This window comes from Aotus nancymaae, unplaced genomic scaffold (genome assembly GCF_030222135.1).
Source record: "Aotus nancymaae isolate 86718 unplaced genomic scaffold, 86718_ANA_hifiasm-v0.15.2.pri h1tg000029l, whole genome shotgun sequence".
NCBI classification, from domain to species: Eukaryota; Metazoa; Chordata; class Mammalia; order Primates; family Aotidae; genus Aotus; species Aotus nancymaae.
The window spans coordinates 27,014,047-27,031,507 of record NW_026988442.1 but is presented as its reverse complement, the minus strand read 5'-3'; the positions used below and the strand labels follow the sequence as shown (position 1 = coordinate 27,031,507).

Sequence of the window (17,461 nt, the reverse complement as noted above, 5' to 3'; positions counted from 1 at the left end):
TGAAGGTGGGAGGGAGGAGGCAGGAGGACAAGGGAGGAGGTTCCAGCAAGATCCAGGCAGAGGCAGTGGTGGCTTGGCCCAAGATGGTGACAGGTGGATGACGGGCAGTGGTCAGACCTGGGTGTGTCCTGAGGGTGAAGCTGCTGGGACATGTTATGTGAGGGAGGACAGAGGAGCCACAGTCCCCTCTGTGGCATGTAGCCTTGGACCCCTGGCATTGGCGGACGTCTAGATCACAGGGTGAAAATCGAGAGTCCAGTGTGAAGTGCTGGTTTGACACCAAAGGAATTGATTTGAAGGAAATTACTAAGTATGTGATGGTCCAAATGATACATAAAAACAGCCAAACGTTGTAAGAAGCACGCAGACAACTGAAATTTAGACGATGCCACAAAGGGCAAAGACCCCGTTTAGTTTTCGGAGACTCCACGTGTGTGAAGTGGCGCGCTCTGTTTCGGGAAGGATGGACTTTCCACATGGTTCTGCTTCATTTTTCACCGACCTTTCTGCATTGCTTTGGCAAACAGTTTATTGTCATTGGCTCAGCTCTGGGCTCTGAGCTCCAACCCATTCTGCTAATAGATGTGTGTCACGCTTAGCCGACTTTGCTGTGCGGCCTGAGCTCCTCCCCAAGCTCATTACTGGAGTCTTGGAGGGGCCTTGCCATTTTCCAAAACGGTGTCACATCTGGTTTCTAACAACCATTTTTATTTCTCCAGAGGCCCAAGTTTTCATCCCCCTCCCTGAAAAAGGACGACAGGCTATATTTTGAGAACTCACAGTTCCTTTTTCGTTTTTTTGTATTTTTATTATTTATTTATTTATTTATTTTCAGAGACAGAATCTCACTCTGTTGTCCAGGCTGGAGTGCACGATCATGGCTCACCACAGCCCCGAACTCCTGGGCTCAAGTGATCCTCCTGCCTTGGCCTCCCAAAGTGCTGAGATTACAGGCGTGAGCCACTGCACCTGGCCCTTTTTCAGAGTTCTTTATGCATGATCTCATTTGCTGCTGCTCCCGTTTTATAGATGAAGTCACTGAGGCTCAGACAGGACCACTCTCTTGCCCAAGGAAGTCAGAGTCCTCTGACTCTGTAAACCAAGCTCTTCAAAGCCACACTGCACCCCCGTCATTATTGGCACATTTGGACTTTTTAGACTGTGCACCTCACACAGTTTCACAGCGTCGGCACTGGTGACACTTTGGGGCTGGATCATTCTTTACAAGGGGAGGAGGGCCATCCCATGCATTGGAAGATGGTCATCCCTGACCTCTGCCTGCTGATGCCTGTAGCACGTTCCCCCACCCCCAGGTCATAGCAGAGAAAAATGTCTCCACACACTGCCCAGTGTCTCCTGTGGAGCAAAATCAGCCCTGACTCAGTGTATTCTGCACACGGACATGCTTCTGGCTGGCAGCTCTTCCCGCTGTGTTGACCCATTTTTCCAGCATGTAGCACTGTCCTGCAGTTACTATAATAGAAATTCCTTCTTTTCTTTTCTTTTTTTTGTTGTTGTTGAGACAAGGTCTTACTCTGTTGCCCAGGCTGGAGTGCAGTGGCAGGATGGCAGTGGCAGGAGGGCAGGATCTTGGTTCACTGCAGTCTGCCTCCACCTCCTGAGCTCAAGCGATTCTCCCACCATAGCCTCTTAAGTAGCTGAAACTTCAGGCGTGCACCACCACACCTGGCTAATTTTTTGGTTTTTTGGTAGAGACAGGGCTTTGCCATGTTGCTCAGCCTGGCCTCAAACTCCTGAGCTCAAGCAATCTGCCTGTCTTGGCCTCCCATAGTGCTGGGATTAGAGGTGTGAGCAATCACATCCGGCCTAGAATCCCTTTCAGTAAGACATGCAGTGGCCAGCTCTCCAGCACTCCTGCACTCCTGGGCGAGGGGTGTGAGGCTTAACATTAGAGGGCACTGCCCCACCTTGTACGGCCCTTGTACCTCAATCAGGTCCACCGACCAGCCACCCTGTTGGCCGCTGCTCACCATGTGCACACTCTGGGCCAGGTACTGGGCTGGGGCTACAGTGTGCAGGCAAGGGTCCTGCCTTATGGACCCCACACCCTAGGTGGGGAGATGAGGATAAACAAGGAAACAGATGCATCTATAGGATAATTTCAGAGAGTGCAGAGTGCAGTGGAGGAAGTAAAAACCCCGGGGAGTATAGAGGGATGGGTGGTCAGGGACAGCTTCTCATCTGATCTGAGACTCCAGGGTGAGGAGGAGACAGCCCATGTGAGAGGGAGGGGGCAGGTGCCCCAGGCAGAGGGAAGAGCAGGTGCCAGTGCCCTGGCAGGTAGAGAGCCTGGGTCATAGGGAGCGCAAGGCCTGGAGAAGTTAGAACAGAGTGAGCCCAGCAGCGTGTCCCTGAAGGGAGATAACCTGGTGAGTCTTGGGCTCAGAATGGCCCTCTGGGCATTTGGGAAAGTCTGGGTTCTGGGAAGGCAGTGGAGACAGAAGTCCAGTTGGAAGCTGGCCGTGAGAAGGAAGTAGGTGAAGACAAAGATGCACTTCTGTCTTTTTGGGGATTTTATCACCCTGCGGAAAGCCTCTTCCATTTGGATTCCTGAACACCAGGGCGCAGGAGGGCCAGGACGGGAGACCTAAGGGTCCAGGGTGCAGCTTTTGAACAGCTGTCTCACAGGGGTTCTCGTGGCTCTCTGAGCATTCCTTCGGCTTCTGTGTCTCCCCAACCCATGACTCAGAGTCCCAGGGTAGAGTGATTGACCAGGTTTGGTCACACACCTGCCCATTGGGTGAGGAAGGGCACCTTGATTGACGGTGGGGGCTTTTGTGTTGGGAGACACCAGGGGCGCAGTGGCTGTGGCTCTTCAGAAGTGATGTGAAAGAAAAAGGAAAAAAAGAAAAAATGGTGTGTGTGTGTATTCATGCATGTGTGTATGTTTATACTCATGCATGTGTGTATATTCAAGCATTGTGTGTAATATTCATACATGTGTATATACATGCATTGTGTATATTGTGTATTAATGTATGTGTGTATGTGTGCATGTATTGTATATGCATGTGTGTGTAACTGTTGTATGTCTGCACATGTGTATGTGTTGATATATTTATGCATGTGTATATGTATATTCATTGTGTATATGTGTGTGGTGTATTCATGTATGTGTGTATATGTATGTTGTATATTCATGCATGTATATGCATATGTATCTCATATTCATGCATTAGGTATATGTATATGTTGTGTATTTGTGCATGTGTGTATATATGCTTTTATTATATTTTCATGCATTGTGTATGTTTGTATATGTACATGTATATTCATGCATTGCATATATGTGAATGTTGTATATGTATGTGCATATGTGTCCCATATATTCATACATATGTGTATATGTGTTATATATTCACACATGTATGTGTGTTTATATTCATGTGTATATATATGTGTATGTTGTGTATTTGTGCTTGTGTATATGTATTCACATGTGTGTGTATATGTATGGGTTGTATATTTATGCGTGTGCATAGATGTGTGTGTATACTGGTTCCAAAATATGAGGACAAATTGCCAAATCAAAGTGAATAAATATTTAATGAAATGGTGTAGCATGATTCAGCAAGTCAGCTCTGGAACATTTGGACTCTTGGAGAGTTGTTTGTCAATTACCTTTAATGTAGGATGTGGGTGGAGATGGTGTGGGATGAACATGTACCGAAAGTTGCTGATGTCCTTAAAAAAGCTCTGTTGATATTTCCACCCAGATGGCCCGTCGTGGGGGAGAGAAAGTCCTCGGAAAGCAGTGGGTGCTTTATGTCCTGTCGGCTGCCTCTTGGGAGGCCCCTAGGACAGGTCAGGTCCTGTTTCACCTTTTGCGTGCCTGTCAGCTCATCCACATACATAGCAGTGGGTGGTGGCACACCGTTGTCTCACTCACTGGCAACAAGCACAGGGGACGAAGTCCCTTGTACCATAGCTAGGAGGTAGCAGATCCAGGATTCACACCCAGACAGTCTGACTGCAGAGACACTTTGGCCACTCTGCCACGTCACCACCTGTGTTACTGGGGAAAGGGGGGAACTAATGTCGGGAGGAGCAGTGTGTTCCTGTGCCGGCCCAGCATAGCAGGGAGAGGTGGCCAAGGTTCCCAGTGGTTTCTGGTTGCAGGAGCCCTCTGTCTCCCCCATTGCCCTTGGCTATCCCCAGTGATACCTTGTGTGTCCCTGTACCACGTTTATCACCAGCTAATCTTAGTCCCTGGTCGCCACGAGACAGAGCTTTCACACACCAGAAATGCAATTATCACAAGGCAATTTCAGTTAGATTTGGGGCTGGGAGAGATAACAGAAGGGTCTCCTCCTCCCATCAGGCTCGGAATCGTTCCCCAGCAGCACTTAGCTCAGACAAATGGAGAAGCAGCTGTGTGGAGCCTTCACCACAAAGCTGCCTGCAGGGGAAGTGGCTGACCTGCTAGGTCACGAAGCAGGGTGCAGGAAGGATTTGGGGGGGCTAGTGATCCCCACCAAGGGGGCAAGGGGACTCCATTAAGCCAGATGTTAACAGCAAGAAGTTGGCTGTAACAGGGGACTGGCCCATTGGTGGATAATGAAAATATAACCCTTAGTGGGCATTTGCTGTGTGCCAGTTCCAAGCCGTGTACAGCCATGTGTCACATAATGGGGATACATCCTGAGAAATGTGTCGTTAGGTGATTGTGTCATTGTGCGAACATCATGGAGTGCACTTACACACACCTAGGCTCTGTGGTGCAACCTATCATTCCTAGGCTACAGACCTCTACAGCATGTGACTGTACTGAATCCTGTAGGTAATGGTAACACAATGGGAAGTATTTGTGTATCTAAACATACGTGAATGTATTAATAGAAAGAGTACAGTAAAAATATGGTATTAGTGGGTATGGTGGCTCATGCCTGTAATCCCAGCACTTTGGGAGGCCAAGGCAGAGCCAGGAGTTCCAAACCAGCCTGGGCAACATAGTGACACCTCATCTCTACTAAAAATTAAAACATTAGGCTGGGCCCAGTGGCTCATGCCTGTAATCCCAGCACATTGGGAGGCCGAGGTGGGTGGATCACCTGAGGTCAGGAGTTTAAGACCAGCCTGACCAACATGGTAAAGCCTTGTCTCTATTAAAAATAAAAAAAATTATCTGGGCATGATGGCAGACACCTGTAGTCCCAGCTACTTGGGAGGCTGAGGCAGGAGAATCACTTGAACCCAGGCAGCGGAGGTTGCAGTGAGCCCAGATCATGCCACTGCACTCCAGCCTGGGTGACAGAGTGAGACTGTCTCAAAAAAACACATTAGCCAGGGGTGGTGATGTGCATCTGTAGCTACTCAGTATGCTGAGTTGGGAGGATTGCTTGAGCCCAGGTGTTTGAGGTTGCAGTGAGCCATGATCACACCACTGCACTCCAGCTTGAGCATCAGAGCAAGATCATAGCTCCACAAAAAAAGTACTATAATGTCATGGGACCACCATTGTATATAGTCTGTCATTGACCCAAATGTCATCTATACATAGCTTCTCATAGCAACCCTCTGAGGTAGATATTGTTATTAACTCCATTTGACAGCTGGGGAAACTGAGGTATTAAGAGGTTAAAAGACTTGCCTAAGGACCCAGGGCTTTCAGTGTCATAAAATAGTTCCACGAGCTCCTTTAATGTAAAGGGCTTTCTTTTTTTGTTCAGCATCATTTCCTTAGGAAGATAATCCTTTTCATCACAACTACTACTTCATTTGTGTCACTTAAGTCTGCCTTCAACTAAGGTCTTCTGGTTGTGTATAGAGTCTGTCAAACATTGACACCATCAATATTCCCATGGTCAGCTTCCATTTCTTTTACAATTCAACTTTACTTTAAAGTTTCCATTTCAGCATCTTCACTTTTAATTTCTTTGCTGGGCTTCATCTCTGTTGGCCAGTTTTCTCCTTCATGATCCACTTTTGTAAACTGCCTCGTAGATGTATCACTGAGAGACAAGGAGGTCACACCACTACACACTTTGCTGTCTGTGCATGAACTGAATCACAGATGCACAGCGACTGAACACCTGTAATAGACTTTGTGAGAAGCCACATGCTGGGCCATGGATCACAATGTGCATCTGTCATATACAGGGACCTGTGCACCTAAGGGTGAGCAGTGACGTTTGTCCTTTATGCCGTTCTTCACAGTTAATAATATAACAGTGGTAGCTAAGTTTAACCCGTGTTGCGGGGGGACTGGTGTTATTTAACTGAGCTGTGAAAGCTAAAGTTCCTACATATTGGAACCATGCAGGGCGAGGGCAGCCTGTGATTAGCTGCTCCTCTTGTCATCATTGTCTTCGTCCCTTCCATCCTCATTGTTGTGTCATTGTTGCTTTTCCTTTGCACCACAGAGCCCCATGCGCCATCCTAGCCAGTTCAGAATCCACCTCTGATTGACTGTCATCACTTCTCCCAGGTTACCACCATCCTATTTGAAATTCCAAAGAGATCCTTTGTTGCTCACAGGGAATTTTGCTTTACACCAGGGGTTGGTAGACCCTTTCTGCAAACAGCCACATAGTAAATATTTTAGACTTGCACCCCACCTCCACCACCTCTGTTGCAACAACTCAACTGTGCCATTGTAGTGTGGATCCAGCCATAATGATGTGTAAACAAATGGGGTGGCTGTGTTCCAATAAAGTTTTATTTATAAAATCAGGCAGCAGGCCAGATGTGGTTTGCCAAACCCTGTGCTATGCTAAGTATCTTGGGTCTTTTAATTGCAGGTGAAAGAACTCAAACAAGCAAATAAAACAACACAAAAGTGGAGTGGGTGGAGTTTATGGATTTGCACAACTCAGTGTTTCTCAGCTTCAGCACTAGTGATATTTTGAGCAAGATACTTCTTTATCATGGGTGCTGCCTTGTGCATTATTGGAGTTCTAGCAGCATCCTTGGCCTCTGCCCACTGGATGCCAGTAGCAGCCCTTCAACACCCAGTTGTGATAAGCAAAAATGTCTCCATTGCCCAGTGTTCTCCCTGATTGAAAACCACTGATAAATCTGAAAATGCTAGCATCAGAACTGGTTTCAGGCCAGGCACGGTGGCTCACACCTGTTATCCCAGGACTTTGGGAGGCCAAGGCAGGCAGATCACCTGAGGTCAGGATTTCAAGACCAGCCTGGCCAACATGGTGAAACCCTGTCTCTACTGAAAATACAAAAATTAGCTGGGTGTGGTGGCGGGCACCTGTAATCCCAGCTACTCGGGAGGCTGAGGCAGGAGAATCACTTGAACTCAGGAGGCAGAGATTGCAGTGAGCTGAGATCACATCACTGCACTCCAGCCTGGGGGACAAAGTGAGATTTTTGTCTCAAAAAAAAAAAAAAAAAAAAAGTGATTTCAGATAAGAGTGGATCCCCAGGGGCTCAAACCAGCATCTCTGTCTCTGTCTCTGTCTGTCTCTGTCTCTCTGTCTCTGTCTCTGTCTCTGTCTTTCCCACCTCTGCATGTTTCCATATTGCTTCACACACACACAGACTCTTCCCTCTTGGTGGCAAGATGGCTGCCAGCAGCTTCAGTTACATATCCCACCAGTTCCAAGCCCCGAGGAAGAAGACCTTCTCTTTGCTGGTAGCTCCCCAAAAATCCCAGGGCTGACTGCCTGCAATTGGCCCAGCTTGGGTCATATGCCTTTCCCTGGACTAACCAGTTTGCCCATGATCACCAGGGGAGTGTGGTACTGATGGGTCAGTCAAGGATTTGCACACATCCCTGAAGTCAGGATTCAAGACCAGCCCATGTGTACTTAAATAAGGAAGTGTCGGTGCCCAAAGTATACCAGTCAGAGCCAGGCAGGTGAGGCCTCCACCCAGTGCCTGGCACACAGGAGGCAGTAAGTGCGCTGGCCCTTCAGTGAATGCCAACCAGCTCACTGTCAATGGCCTTTCCTGGCCTGCCATTAATTCCTCTTAATCTGCCTGCCAAATGTTCCACCCCCACGCCAACCCCGAGCTTGCCCCTCCTCTCATGCTGTCCCCGCCTCCAAAGCTCAGCGAATCCAAGCTTCCCGGGCACCAGCCACCTGCCACAATTCGGGCTGTGCTTTTAATCTTGGTTTTAATTCCATCTCGTTCTCTTGGCTGTGTTTCCCAGCCCAGGAGCCCCAGGGCCCATACTAATTTGCTTCTCCCACCTCAACTGGTGCTGGAATAACCATTTTTAAAAGGGCCTTTGGGAAATCTAATCAAATGAGAGCAAAATCTAATTTGGCACTAAAAGCCTCTGACAAGTTATTTTCTAGGGCCTGCTGGAGCCTGAATAATACACCCTTTTTGGGTTTTTAAGGACTGAGGATTGGAGAAAGGAAAGACATGTGAAAGGGGAGATTCTAGCAGAGGAAACAGCTTGGGACATGCTGACATCCGTGGCATTGAAAAGAATGGGCAGGAGAAGGACTCCCACCCACTCCCCATGAAGAAATTTTGATCCCAGCAGCCAGGCCAACAAGCTAAACTCTAGCATTCATCAGAAAGACCTTGGCCCAAGTCTGCGGGAACCAGTAGGTTCACCGGGTGGGGACTTGGAAGATGCAGGAAGATGCAGGAATGTGGTGGGGAACCCAGTTCCCCAGTGGGGAGTTCAGTGCAGCCGTTTTCTCTGGCTTTGGGTTCACTTTTGTGCAAACTGAGGGGGTGAAAATCTGTGCTTCTTAAATGACGTGTGGTCTGGGCTCCTTTCAGAATGTGTCAAAAGTTGTGGACCTGTTTCCAGGAAAATGCACACCGAAGGCACAATCTGGCAGGCAACATTCCAGGAGTGGTGCACACCCTCATTTGTGTTCCCCATCATGTTTCCTGTCGCCACGCCTCATTACAGTCTCCAGGGCCCTATGGGATCTGCCCCTCATCCCTGTGATGTCACTCCCTCCCGCCCTCATTGTCCCCCTTGGGTTCCTCTATGGCCCCACGCTCGTTCCAGCCTCAGGACCTTTGCACCTGGCCGTTCCCTCTGCCTGGAGCAGTTTTCCTCACATCCCCACTGCCTCCTCCTCATCAGCCCAGCGGGGCGTCTCACAGCAGCAAGTGGGGCCACTCTGCCCTGTCATTCTCCTTTATTTTCTTCATCACATTCGTCACCATTTCACACTAGAACATCAGCTTCCCGAGGGCGGAAGAGACCCCGGTGGTCTTATTACTCCTGTGATTCCAGTGCTGAGACAGCTCCCTGCATGCCATAGGTGTTTAATAAATACTATCAAATGGATATAGGCATGCATCCCTTCCCTAGGGCAGCGGGACCCCAAGTGCAGCAAGTTCAAGTGCCACCATCATGATGTTCACCATGCCCAGGTATGCCGATTCTGTTATTATCATTTTGCCCTAAATGGTTTCACTCTTTGGACTTCAGTTGTTTTGAAAGGAATGTTTTCCATCACTGCCAATATTGTTTGCCACGAGTAGCAAGTGTTGGGGCTCTGTAGGGGGTGTAAGCAAAACGCAGGTAATAAAAGCGAGATCTGGTATAAAGAAAGTGATTTTGTATTCCAAAGCTAGCTTAGGAGAAGAAGTAGTCTTCCTGCCTCAAGGGTACTGATTTGCTTTTGGAGCAGAAAGGAGGTGCTTTTGTTTGTTTGTTTGTTTGTTTGTTTGTTTGTTTGTTTGTTTTGAGACAGAGTCTTGCTCTTGTTGCCCAGGCTGGTGTGCAGTAGCCCGATCTCGGCTCACCGCGATCTCCATCTTCCAGGTTCAAGCAATTCTCTGGCCTCAGCCTCCCGAGTAGCTGGGATTACAGGCATGCGCCACCACATCCGGCTAATTTTATATTTTTAGTAGAGACGGGGTTTCTTCATGTTGGTCAGTCTGGTCTCGAACTCCCGACCTCAGGTGATCCGCCCGCCTCGGCCTCACAAAGTGTGCTGGGATTAGGAGGTGCTTTTAAAAGGGGTCCTGGCGTGAATGGATGGCACACAGGGGAGGAAGTGAGTGGTGGGGGGTCCGCGTATCTCACTTCAGTACGTCGTCTTGGAAGTCAGCTGGCAGCCACTGGTGCCTTTATGAGTGGAACTAGGTTGTAAGGGTGGCCAGAAGCTCTCCACCTGGGAGGGGTTTTGCAGCTGGCATACTTTGGGCTGTAGATGGACCATTGTCTCTCCAGGCAGCCTCCCGGTGAGAGTTCTGCTCCAGAGCCTCTAAGTGCATGGCTAGATGAACTTGCCCTGTAGAGAGTGTCTGGTGTAGGGGAGGTACAGGTTATAATTGCATTTCTAAAGGGCTAAGTGGGAAGTGAGGCACAGGGGAAATGGAGAAAAGAGAAGAGTAAAAAGTATTAAAACTCGGCCAGGCGTGGTGGCTCACATCTGTAATGTCAGCACTTTGGGAAGCCGAGGCAGGTGGATCACCTGAGGTCAGGAGTTAAAGACCAGCCTGGCCCATATGGCAAAACACTGTCTCTATTAAAAATGCAAAAATTAGCCGGTCATGGTGGCAGGCACCTGTAATCCCAGCTACTTGGGAGGCTGAGGCAGGACAATCACTTGAACCCGGGAGGTGGAGGTTGCAGTGAGCCGAGATCGCACCATTGCACTCCAGCCTGGGCGACAAGAACCAGACTCCATCTCAAAAAATAATAATAATAACGAAACTCATCTTTTTCTTAGAAAAATGGTAATACCGATTTATGAGGTTGCTTATTAAAATTTACCCTCTTCCTTGCTGAGGTCCTGAGCCAATTAAAAAATCAAACCCAAGAGTCAGCAGATGAAAGCAGCACTCTGATTAATCTGGTGAAGGCTGGGTTTGAGGGCATGGCTTCCTTCTGAGGGCATTTGGGCTTCCAGACCAAACTCCAGAGTGTGGCATACTCACCACTGACACAGGTCCACACCTCTCCTCCCCACGCAGACAGGACAAGCCTCCTGAAAACTAGCACTCCCTGGGGGCAGCTGACTCCCCAGAGGAAAAGCAAGGGAAGGATTGCGCTATGCATGCCCAGTTTGGCCCTCCAAATCCACTAGACACATGCTAGGGGGTCAGCAGACCACAGCCCATGGACCTCACCCGGCCTTCCATCTGTTTTTGTAAATAAAGTTTTATCAACAGAGCCCCACCCACCTGTTTATGTCTTGTCTGTGACTTTTTTTTCTTTTTAACAATAGCAGGGTTTCGTAGTTGCCGCAGAGACCTTCTGACCCACAAATCTTAAAATATTTGCTATCTGGGCTTTCACAGGAAACCTCTGTGAAAGGTGACCTCTGCTGTATATTGTTTGTCCCCTCAGAGGAGGTACAGGACAGCATGGAGAGAGGCCAGGAGTGTTGCCGGAGTAGAGCCCCCAGCATGGAGGGCAGCGTCGGAGGTAGGGGACGAGGTCACTGCGTTTAGGAAATCTTGTTTCCTGAGCTGCACTTGGTCTCACAATATGGCTCTAAAGACCTGAGGGTGAGATGCTGGAGGGTGGGACCATGGGCAGGTTTATTTAAATAAGATAGAGTTTCTCAGCAGAGCATGGTGGCTCACGCCTGTAATCCCAGAACTTTGGGAGGCTGAGGCAGGTGGATCACTTGAGGTCCGGAGTTTGAGACCAGCCTGGCCAACATGGTGAAACCTCATCTCTACTAAAAATACAAAAATTAGCCTGGCATCGTGGTGCACACCTGTAATTCCAGCTACTCGGGAGGCTGAGACAGGAGAGTCGCTTGGACCCAGGAGGCGAAGGTTGCAGTGAGGCAAGATCACGCCATTGCACTCCAGCCTGGACAACAGAGCAAGACCCTCTCTCAAAAAGAAAGGGGTGAGGAGGATTTCCAGGATTAGGCACTGCTGACATTTTGTCCTGGGTCACTCTTGGTCCTGTGGGGCTGTCATCTGCAACAGAGAATATTGAGCAGCATCCCTGGCCTCCACCCCCCGATACCAACAGCACACCAAGTTCTGATGAAACCAAAAATGTCTCCAGACATTGCCACGTGTCTCCTGGGGACAGAGATGAACCCGCTTCCAGCCAAGAGCCACTGCTTTGAGGAGCTGGATGCATCGAGGCCTCTCCAACATGCCAGGTGCCAGAGAGAGAGAAGCGCAGGCCTTGAGCTTGCTCAGGACTCCCATGCTGCCTCCCACTCAGTTACTCCCTGACACCCAGCCAGGGACGCCCAGTCGCTGTTTAATTAGGCACCCACCACCTAATTACATTTCACTCTGAAAACTGGATGTGACTCAGACTCAGACGGTGCAGCCGGTTCCCCGCCTCCTCCTCTGTAGAACGCCAGGTTCTTCCCGTTTATTTTTGTTCCATCCTCCCACACAAAGGGAGGTTCCACCCGGACCTTACTCCGAGGCTGCTGGGGGATCCTCCCTTCTTATTCTCACCTCCCCTGTGTACCCAGAGCCTTCACCTCTGGAGCGGCCACCTCCAACCCTGCATGGTGGGCAAGTCATTTAATGAGGGGCTTCCCCTTGCACTTCCCCTTGTACTTTGGGGGTTCCAGAATCCAGCTGCTTGGGTTCCTAAGGGGTCTTCCCACTCCTGGGAAATGTCAGCCACCTGCCAGGTCACCAGGAAAACCCCTGCAGAGGGAGCCAGCTGTATCGAAGCTTTCCCAGGCCAGGTGGCTTTCCCCTTTCTCTGATGACACAGGTGGAGGGGTTGTCCTCTCCTCTGGGGGTACCAGAGCCCCGTCCTACCCACTCTCCTCCTTCCTCTGGGCGTTCACCTCCCCTGCTTTTCTCTTCCCCTCCTGGGTTATCGGCCGAAAACTCACTTGCACAGGACCCAGCACCCAGCTGTCTGTTAGCAACATCTTCTTAGATCCCGACAACCGCCTTGAATGCCTGTATTCTGTGCTGTCAACAATACTCATCAGGAATCTCGGTGCCACAGTATCCTCATCTAGAAAGAGAGGACTAGAATACGATTGCTGTCTCTAGACTCAAATCTTCCCATTTCTTAAATATGGCTTTATAGATTACGATTTTTTTTTTAAACAGTGTCTCTGTCGCCTAGGCTGGAGTGCAGTGCAGTGGCGTGATCTCGGCTCACTGCAACCTCTGCCTCCCGAGTTCAAGCAATTCTCCTGCCTCAGCCTCCTGAGTAGCTGGGGTTACAGGCATGTGCCACCATGCCTGATTAATTTCTAATAGAGACAAGGTTTCACCATGTTGGTCAGGATGGTCTCAATCTCTTGACCTTGTGATCCACCTACCTCGGCCTCCCAAAGTGCTGGGACTGCAGGCGTGAGCCACCATGCCCAGCCTATAGATTATTAAAAATTGCACATGCAAGCCAGGTGCCGTGGCTCATGCCTGTAATCTCAGCGCTTTGGGAGACTGAGGCAGGCCGATTTCTTGAGGTCAGGAGTTCAAGAACAGCCTGTGCAACATGGTGAAACTCCGTCTCTACAAAAATAAGCCAGTCATGGTGGCATGTGCCTGTAGTCCCAGCTACTTCAGAGACTGAGGTGGGGTGATCACTTGAGCCTGGGAGGTTGAGGCTGCAGTGAGCCACTACACTCCAGCCTGAGTGGCAGAGTGAGACTTGTCTCAAAGAAAAAAATATGTACATGTGAAATAAAAACAGAAGAGGAAGAGGTCTTGCCTGTTCCCTCATCACAGATAATTTTTAGGCACATCACCTTCCCGATGAATTAGGGTGATTTTCTTTAAGCTTTGTCATTGATGTAAAGCGTGCATGTGGAAAAGTGCACAGCTCCCAGACGATCAGGTCAGTGAGGTGTCACCAACTGAACCACCTGCTCCAGCAAGAAACAGAACAAGACCATTACCCGAGAAACCACGTTGCTCCCACCCACCCTCCCCCTGTCTCCAGGACACCTACTGTTTTTACTCTAGCACCATAGACTCGTTTGGCCTGTTCTTGGATTTCACGTATATGAGATCACACAGCGTGTGTTCTTTTATATCTGGTTTATTTCTCTTAACGTTCTTAGGTTGTCGAGATGCATCGATGTTCTTGAATGTAGCACTAGGTCTTTCATTCAAGTTTCAGTGTAGTCTTCCATTCTGTAAATATGCAACAATTTCTTTACGCATCCTTTTGTTGATAAACGTTTCATTTCTTTCTACTTATTTACTATTTTAAATGTGCCGCCGTGAGCATTTCTTACACCTGACTTTATGTGAATGTGTGAATACTTTTCTGTTGGGTAAATAACCAAGATTTAAATTGCTGGATAGAAGTTATCGATGAGTTCAAATGTAGCAGACACAGCCAAAGAGGTTCCCCCGTGGACGGACCGGTCGGCTCGAGTTGTCCCACGTTCCCACCAGACTCCAGCCTGGGCAAGAGAGCGAGACCCCCGTCTGCAATAAAAATTTTAAAAAGACACACTATATTACAAATGCCTTTAATATTTGATAACCATATTTCCAAACAATTGATTTTCTCTGTAATCCTGTATCTTGTATTCAATGCATGTAAGAGCGCTGGAGATGGGATCCATTGTCTCTGCGTCCCACAAGGCTCCCTGGCAGAGCAGGTGTGCGTGTGCGGACCTCGGGCACATAGTGGTTTAATACAAAGTGTTGCCCATTTTTTGAATGTTGGCCATTCCAGTTTGCTGTGTAGTAGACAGAATCCAAGGGATCCATGAACTTCAGTGGGAAAAAAATTGCACTCTCGTTTTCACTAACCTACAGCTGAAATTTAGCATTTGCTTCCAATATGAACATAGGCCGTAAACCACAATATGTTGGCAGAATCTGTAGCTTTGTCATCTGTAGAAATCACCAGCATTTTAATGTCCCATAGCAGTTGTTGCAGATACGGCAAAATCAGATATTTTCATGCATAACTATTTTGAGATGATCGCTCTCTGCAAGGTGTTAAAAGATACGCTAGGCCAGGTGCGGTGACTCACGCCTGTAATCCCAGCACTTTGGGAGGCCAAGGCAGCCAGATCACTTGTGATCAGGAGTTCCAGACCAGCCTGGTCAACATGGTGAAACCCCATCTCTACTAAAAATACAAAAAATTAGCTGAGCTTTGTGGTAGTGGATGCCTGTAATCCCATACTCGGGAGGCTGAGACAGGAGAATTGCTTGAACCCAGAAGGCAGAAGTTGCAGTGAGCCGAGATCGTGCCATAGCACTCCAGCCTGGGCAACAGAGCAAGGCTCTGCCTCAAATAAAGATGAAAATAGAAGACACACTGTACCGCAAATGCTTTTAATATTTTAATAACCATATTTCCAAACAACTGACTTTCTCTGTAATCATGTATCTTGTATTCAATGCATGTATCCATTGGCTCTTCCGGAGGGCTCCATGGCAGAGCAGGTGTGCGTGTTCAGGCCTCGGGCATACAATAGTTTAATAAACATCAGGCACATTCTCACGTGGCCTCCTGATCCCTCTCCCTCCGCAGCTTTCTTCGGGAAGTATCTTAATGAATACAACGGCTCCTATGTGCCGCCCGGCTGGAAGGAGTGGGTCGGACTCCTTAAAAACTCCCGCTTTTATAACTACACGCTCTGTCGGAACGGGGTGAAAGAGAAGCACGGCTCCGACTACTCCAAGGTAAGCCGCGACCTCTCCGGGCCTGGGCGAGGCTGCGCGGCCCAGCAGCTAGGGTCCCAGCCCAGGAGCCAGACTGCCTGTGTTCGGATTGTGACTTCGACACTTAAATGTGTCACCTTAAGCATTTTACATACATCTTCTTCTTCTCAGTTTTTTCATCTCTCAGCCAGGTACAGTGGGTCATGCTTATAATCCCAGCACTTTGGGAGGCTGAGGTAGGCGAATCACTTGAGCCCAGGAGTTCAAGACCAGCCTGGGCAACATGGCAAGACCCTGTCTCTACAAAAAAAATACAAAACTTACCAGGTGTGGTGGCACATGCCTATGGTCCCAGCTACTGCAAAGACTGAGATGGGAGGATTGCTTTGGCCTGCGAGTCTGAGGCTGCAGTGAGCCAAGATCTTGCCACTGCTCTTCAGCCTGGGTGACAGAGCAAGACTCTCTTTAAAAAAGAAAAGAAAAATGTATTCATTTCTCAAAGAGTAGTCTCTGTCTCCAAGAATTTGGTATTTTAACATTTTGCTGAGGCAGAATATTCTTACAGAAAATATATATACAGAGTGTACCATTCAAAGGCTTGTTGCAAACTCGAACAGACGTGTAATGAGCACCCAGCTAGGCCAAGAAGAGAATGTCACCACCACCCCCAGCAGTCCCCTCATGGAATTCCCCCGACTCGACACCCTTCCCACGAGGATAACTGTGATTCAGACTCCCAGCGTTATAGATTCACTCTGCATCTGGCTTCTCTTGCTCAGGATTACATTGACTTCGTTCTCGCTGCACAGCGCTCCATCATGCATTTACACCACAATTTGTTTATTTCTTCTACTTTTATTGGGCATTTATGTATATCCAGTTTTGGATTATTACAAATGGTGCTGCTGAGCAGAGTCTAGAACCTGGCTCCTGGTAAGCCTACGGGCTCATTTCTGTTATGTATGTTCCTCACGGTGGCATTGCTGAGCGCGGGGCGTGTGCGTGTTTAGAGTTAGTGGGTGCCGTCTGAGCATTTGCAGAAATGCTTGATCCTCAGTCATAGTTTTCTCTATTTTTAATTTAAGATTGACATGAGGTAACATACACAGATCTTAAGTGGATGGCTTGATGAATTTCCACTTATGTGTGCATCTGTTTCACCACAGCTCAGATCAAGACATAGAGCATTTCCAGAAGACTCCCTGGGACCCCTCTCCAGTCATAACCCCCACCCTGGGGATGATGTCTAGGTCAGGAGTTTGAGGCCAGCCTGGCCAACATGGTGAAACCCCATCTCCACTAAAAATACAAAAGTTAGCTGGGTGTGGTGGCAGACACTTGTAATCCCAGTTACTCGGGAGGCTGAGGCAGGAGAATCACAGAAACCAAAGGAGGCGGAGGTTACAGTGAGCCGAGATTGTGCTGCTGCACTCCAGCCTGGGAGACAGAGCAAGACTCCATCTCAAAAAAAAAAAAAAAAAAAAATGTTGTGCCAATTTACACTCCCAGCCAGAAATGGGAGGTGCTCTGCCTCGCTTATCAACACTTGGTGTTGTCTTTTTTTAACAGGGCTGCTTCGCTGGGTGGGTAGTGATATTTAATTATGGTTTTGCCACAAAAGTTTTTGAGGGTCACATGAGTTAATACGTGTAGGACATTAGAAGAGTCCCCTTGCATGTAATAAACACTCAGTATGTAGTAGCTTAGATCAGAGCAACAAATGTTTCTGTAAAGGGCCAGATACTAAATATTTTAGGCTTCACAAGGCATACAGTCCATGTTAACACTGCTGAAGTCTGCCATTGTAGTATGAAAGCAGCCACAGATAATATACAAACAAATAAACATGGCCGTGCTGCAAGGAAGCTTTATTTACCAAAACAGGCAGCGGACCTGCTTGGTTGTAGTTTGCTGACCCCTGGCTTAGATGATGATGAGGATGAGGAGGAGGAGGAGAGGCTGACAGTGATGTTTC

General features: G+C 48.4%; 1 protein-coding gene across 4 annotated transcripts in view; it reads left to right on the top strand.

Moving 5' to 3' along the window:
• Nucleotides 1-17,461, top strand: part of SULF2 (sulfatase 2) — a 130,434-nt gene that overhangs the window by 68,857 nt on the left and 44,116 nt on the right. For all 4 annotated transcript variants that reach the window (XM_064382492.1, XM_021669144.2, XM_064382493.1 and 1 more), the window contains exon 4: nt 15,356-15,507. In XM_064382492.1, coding sequence (XP_064238562.1) covers nt 15,356-15,507 — 152 coding nt within the window. The remainder of the gene's footprint in view (nt 1-15,355; nt 15,508-17,461) is intronic.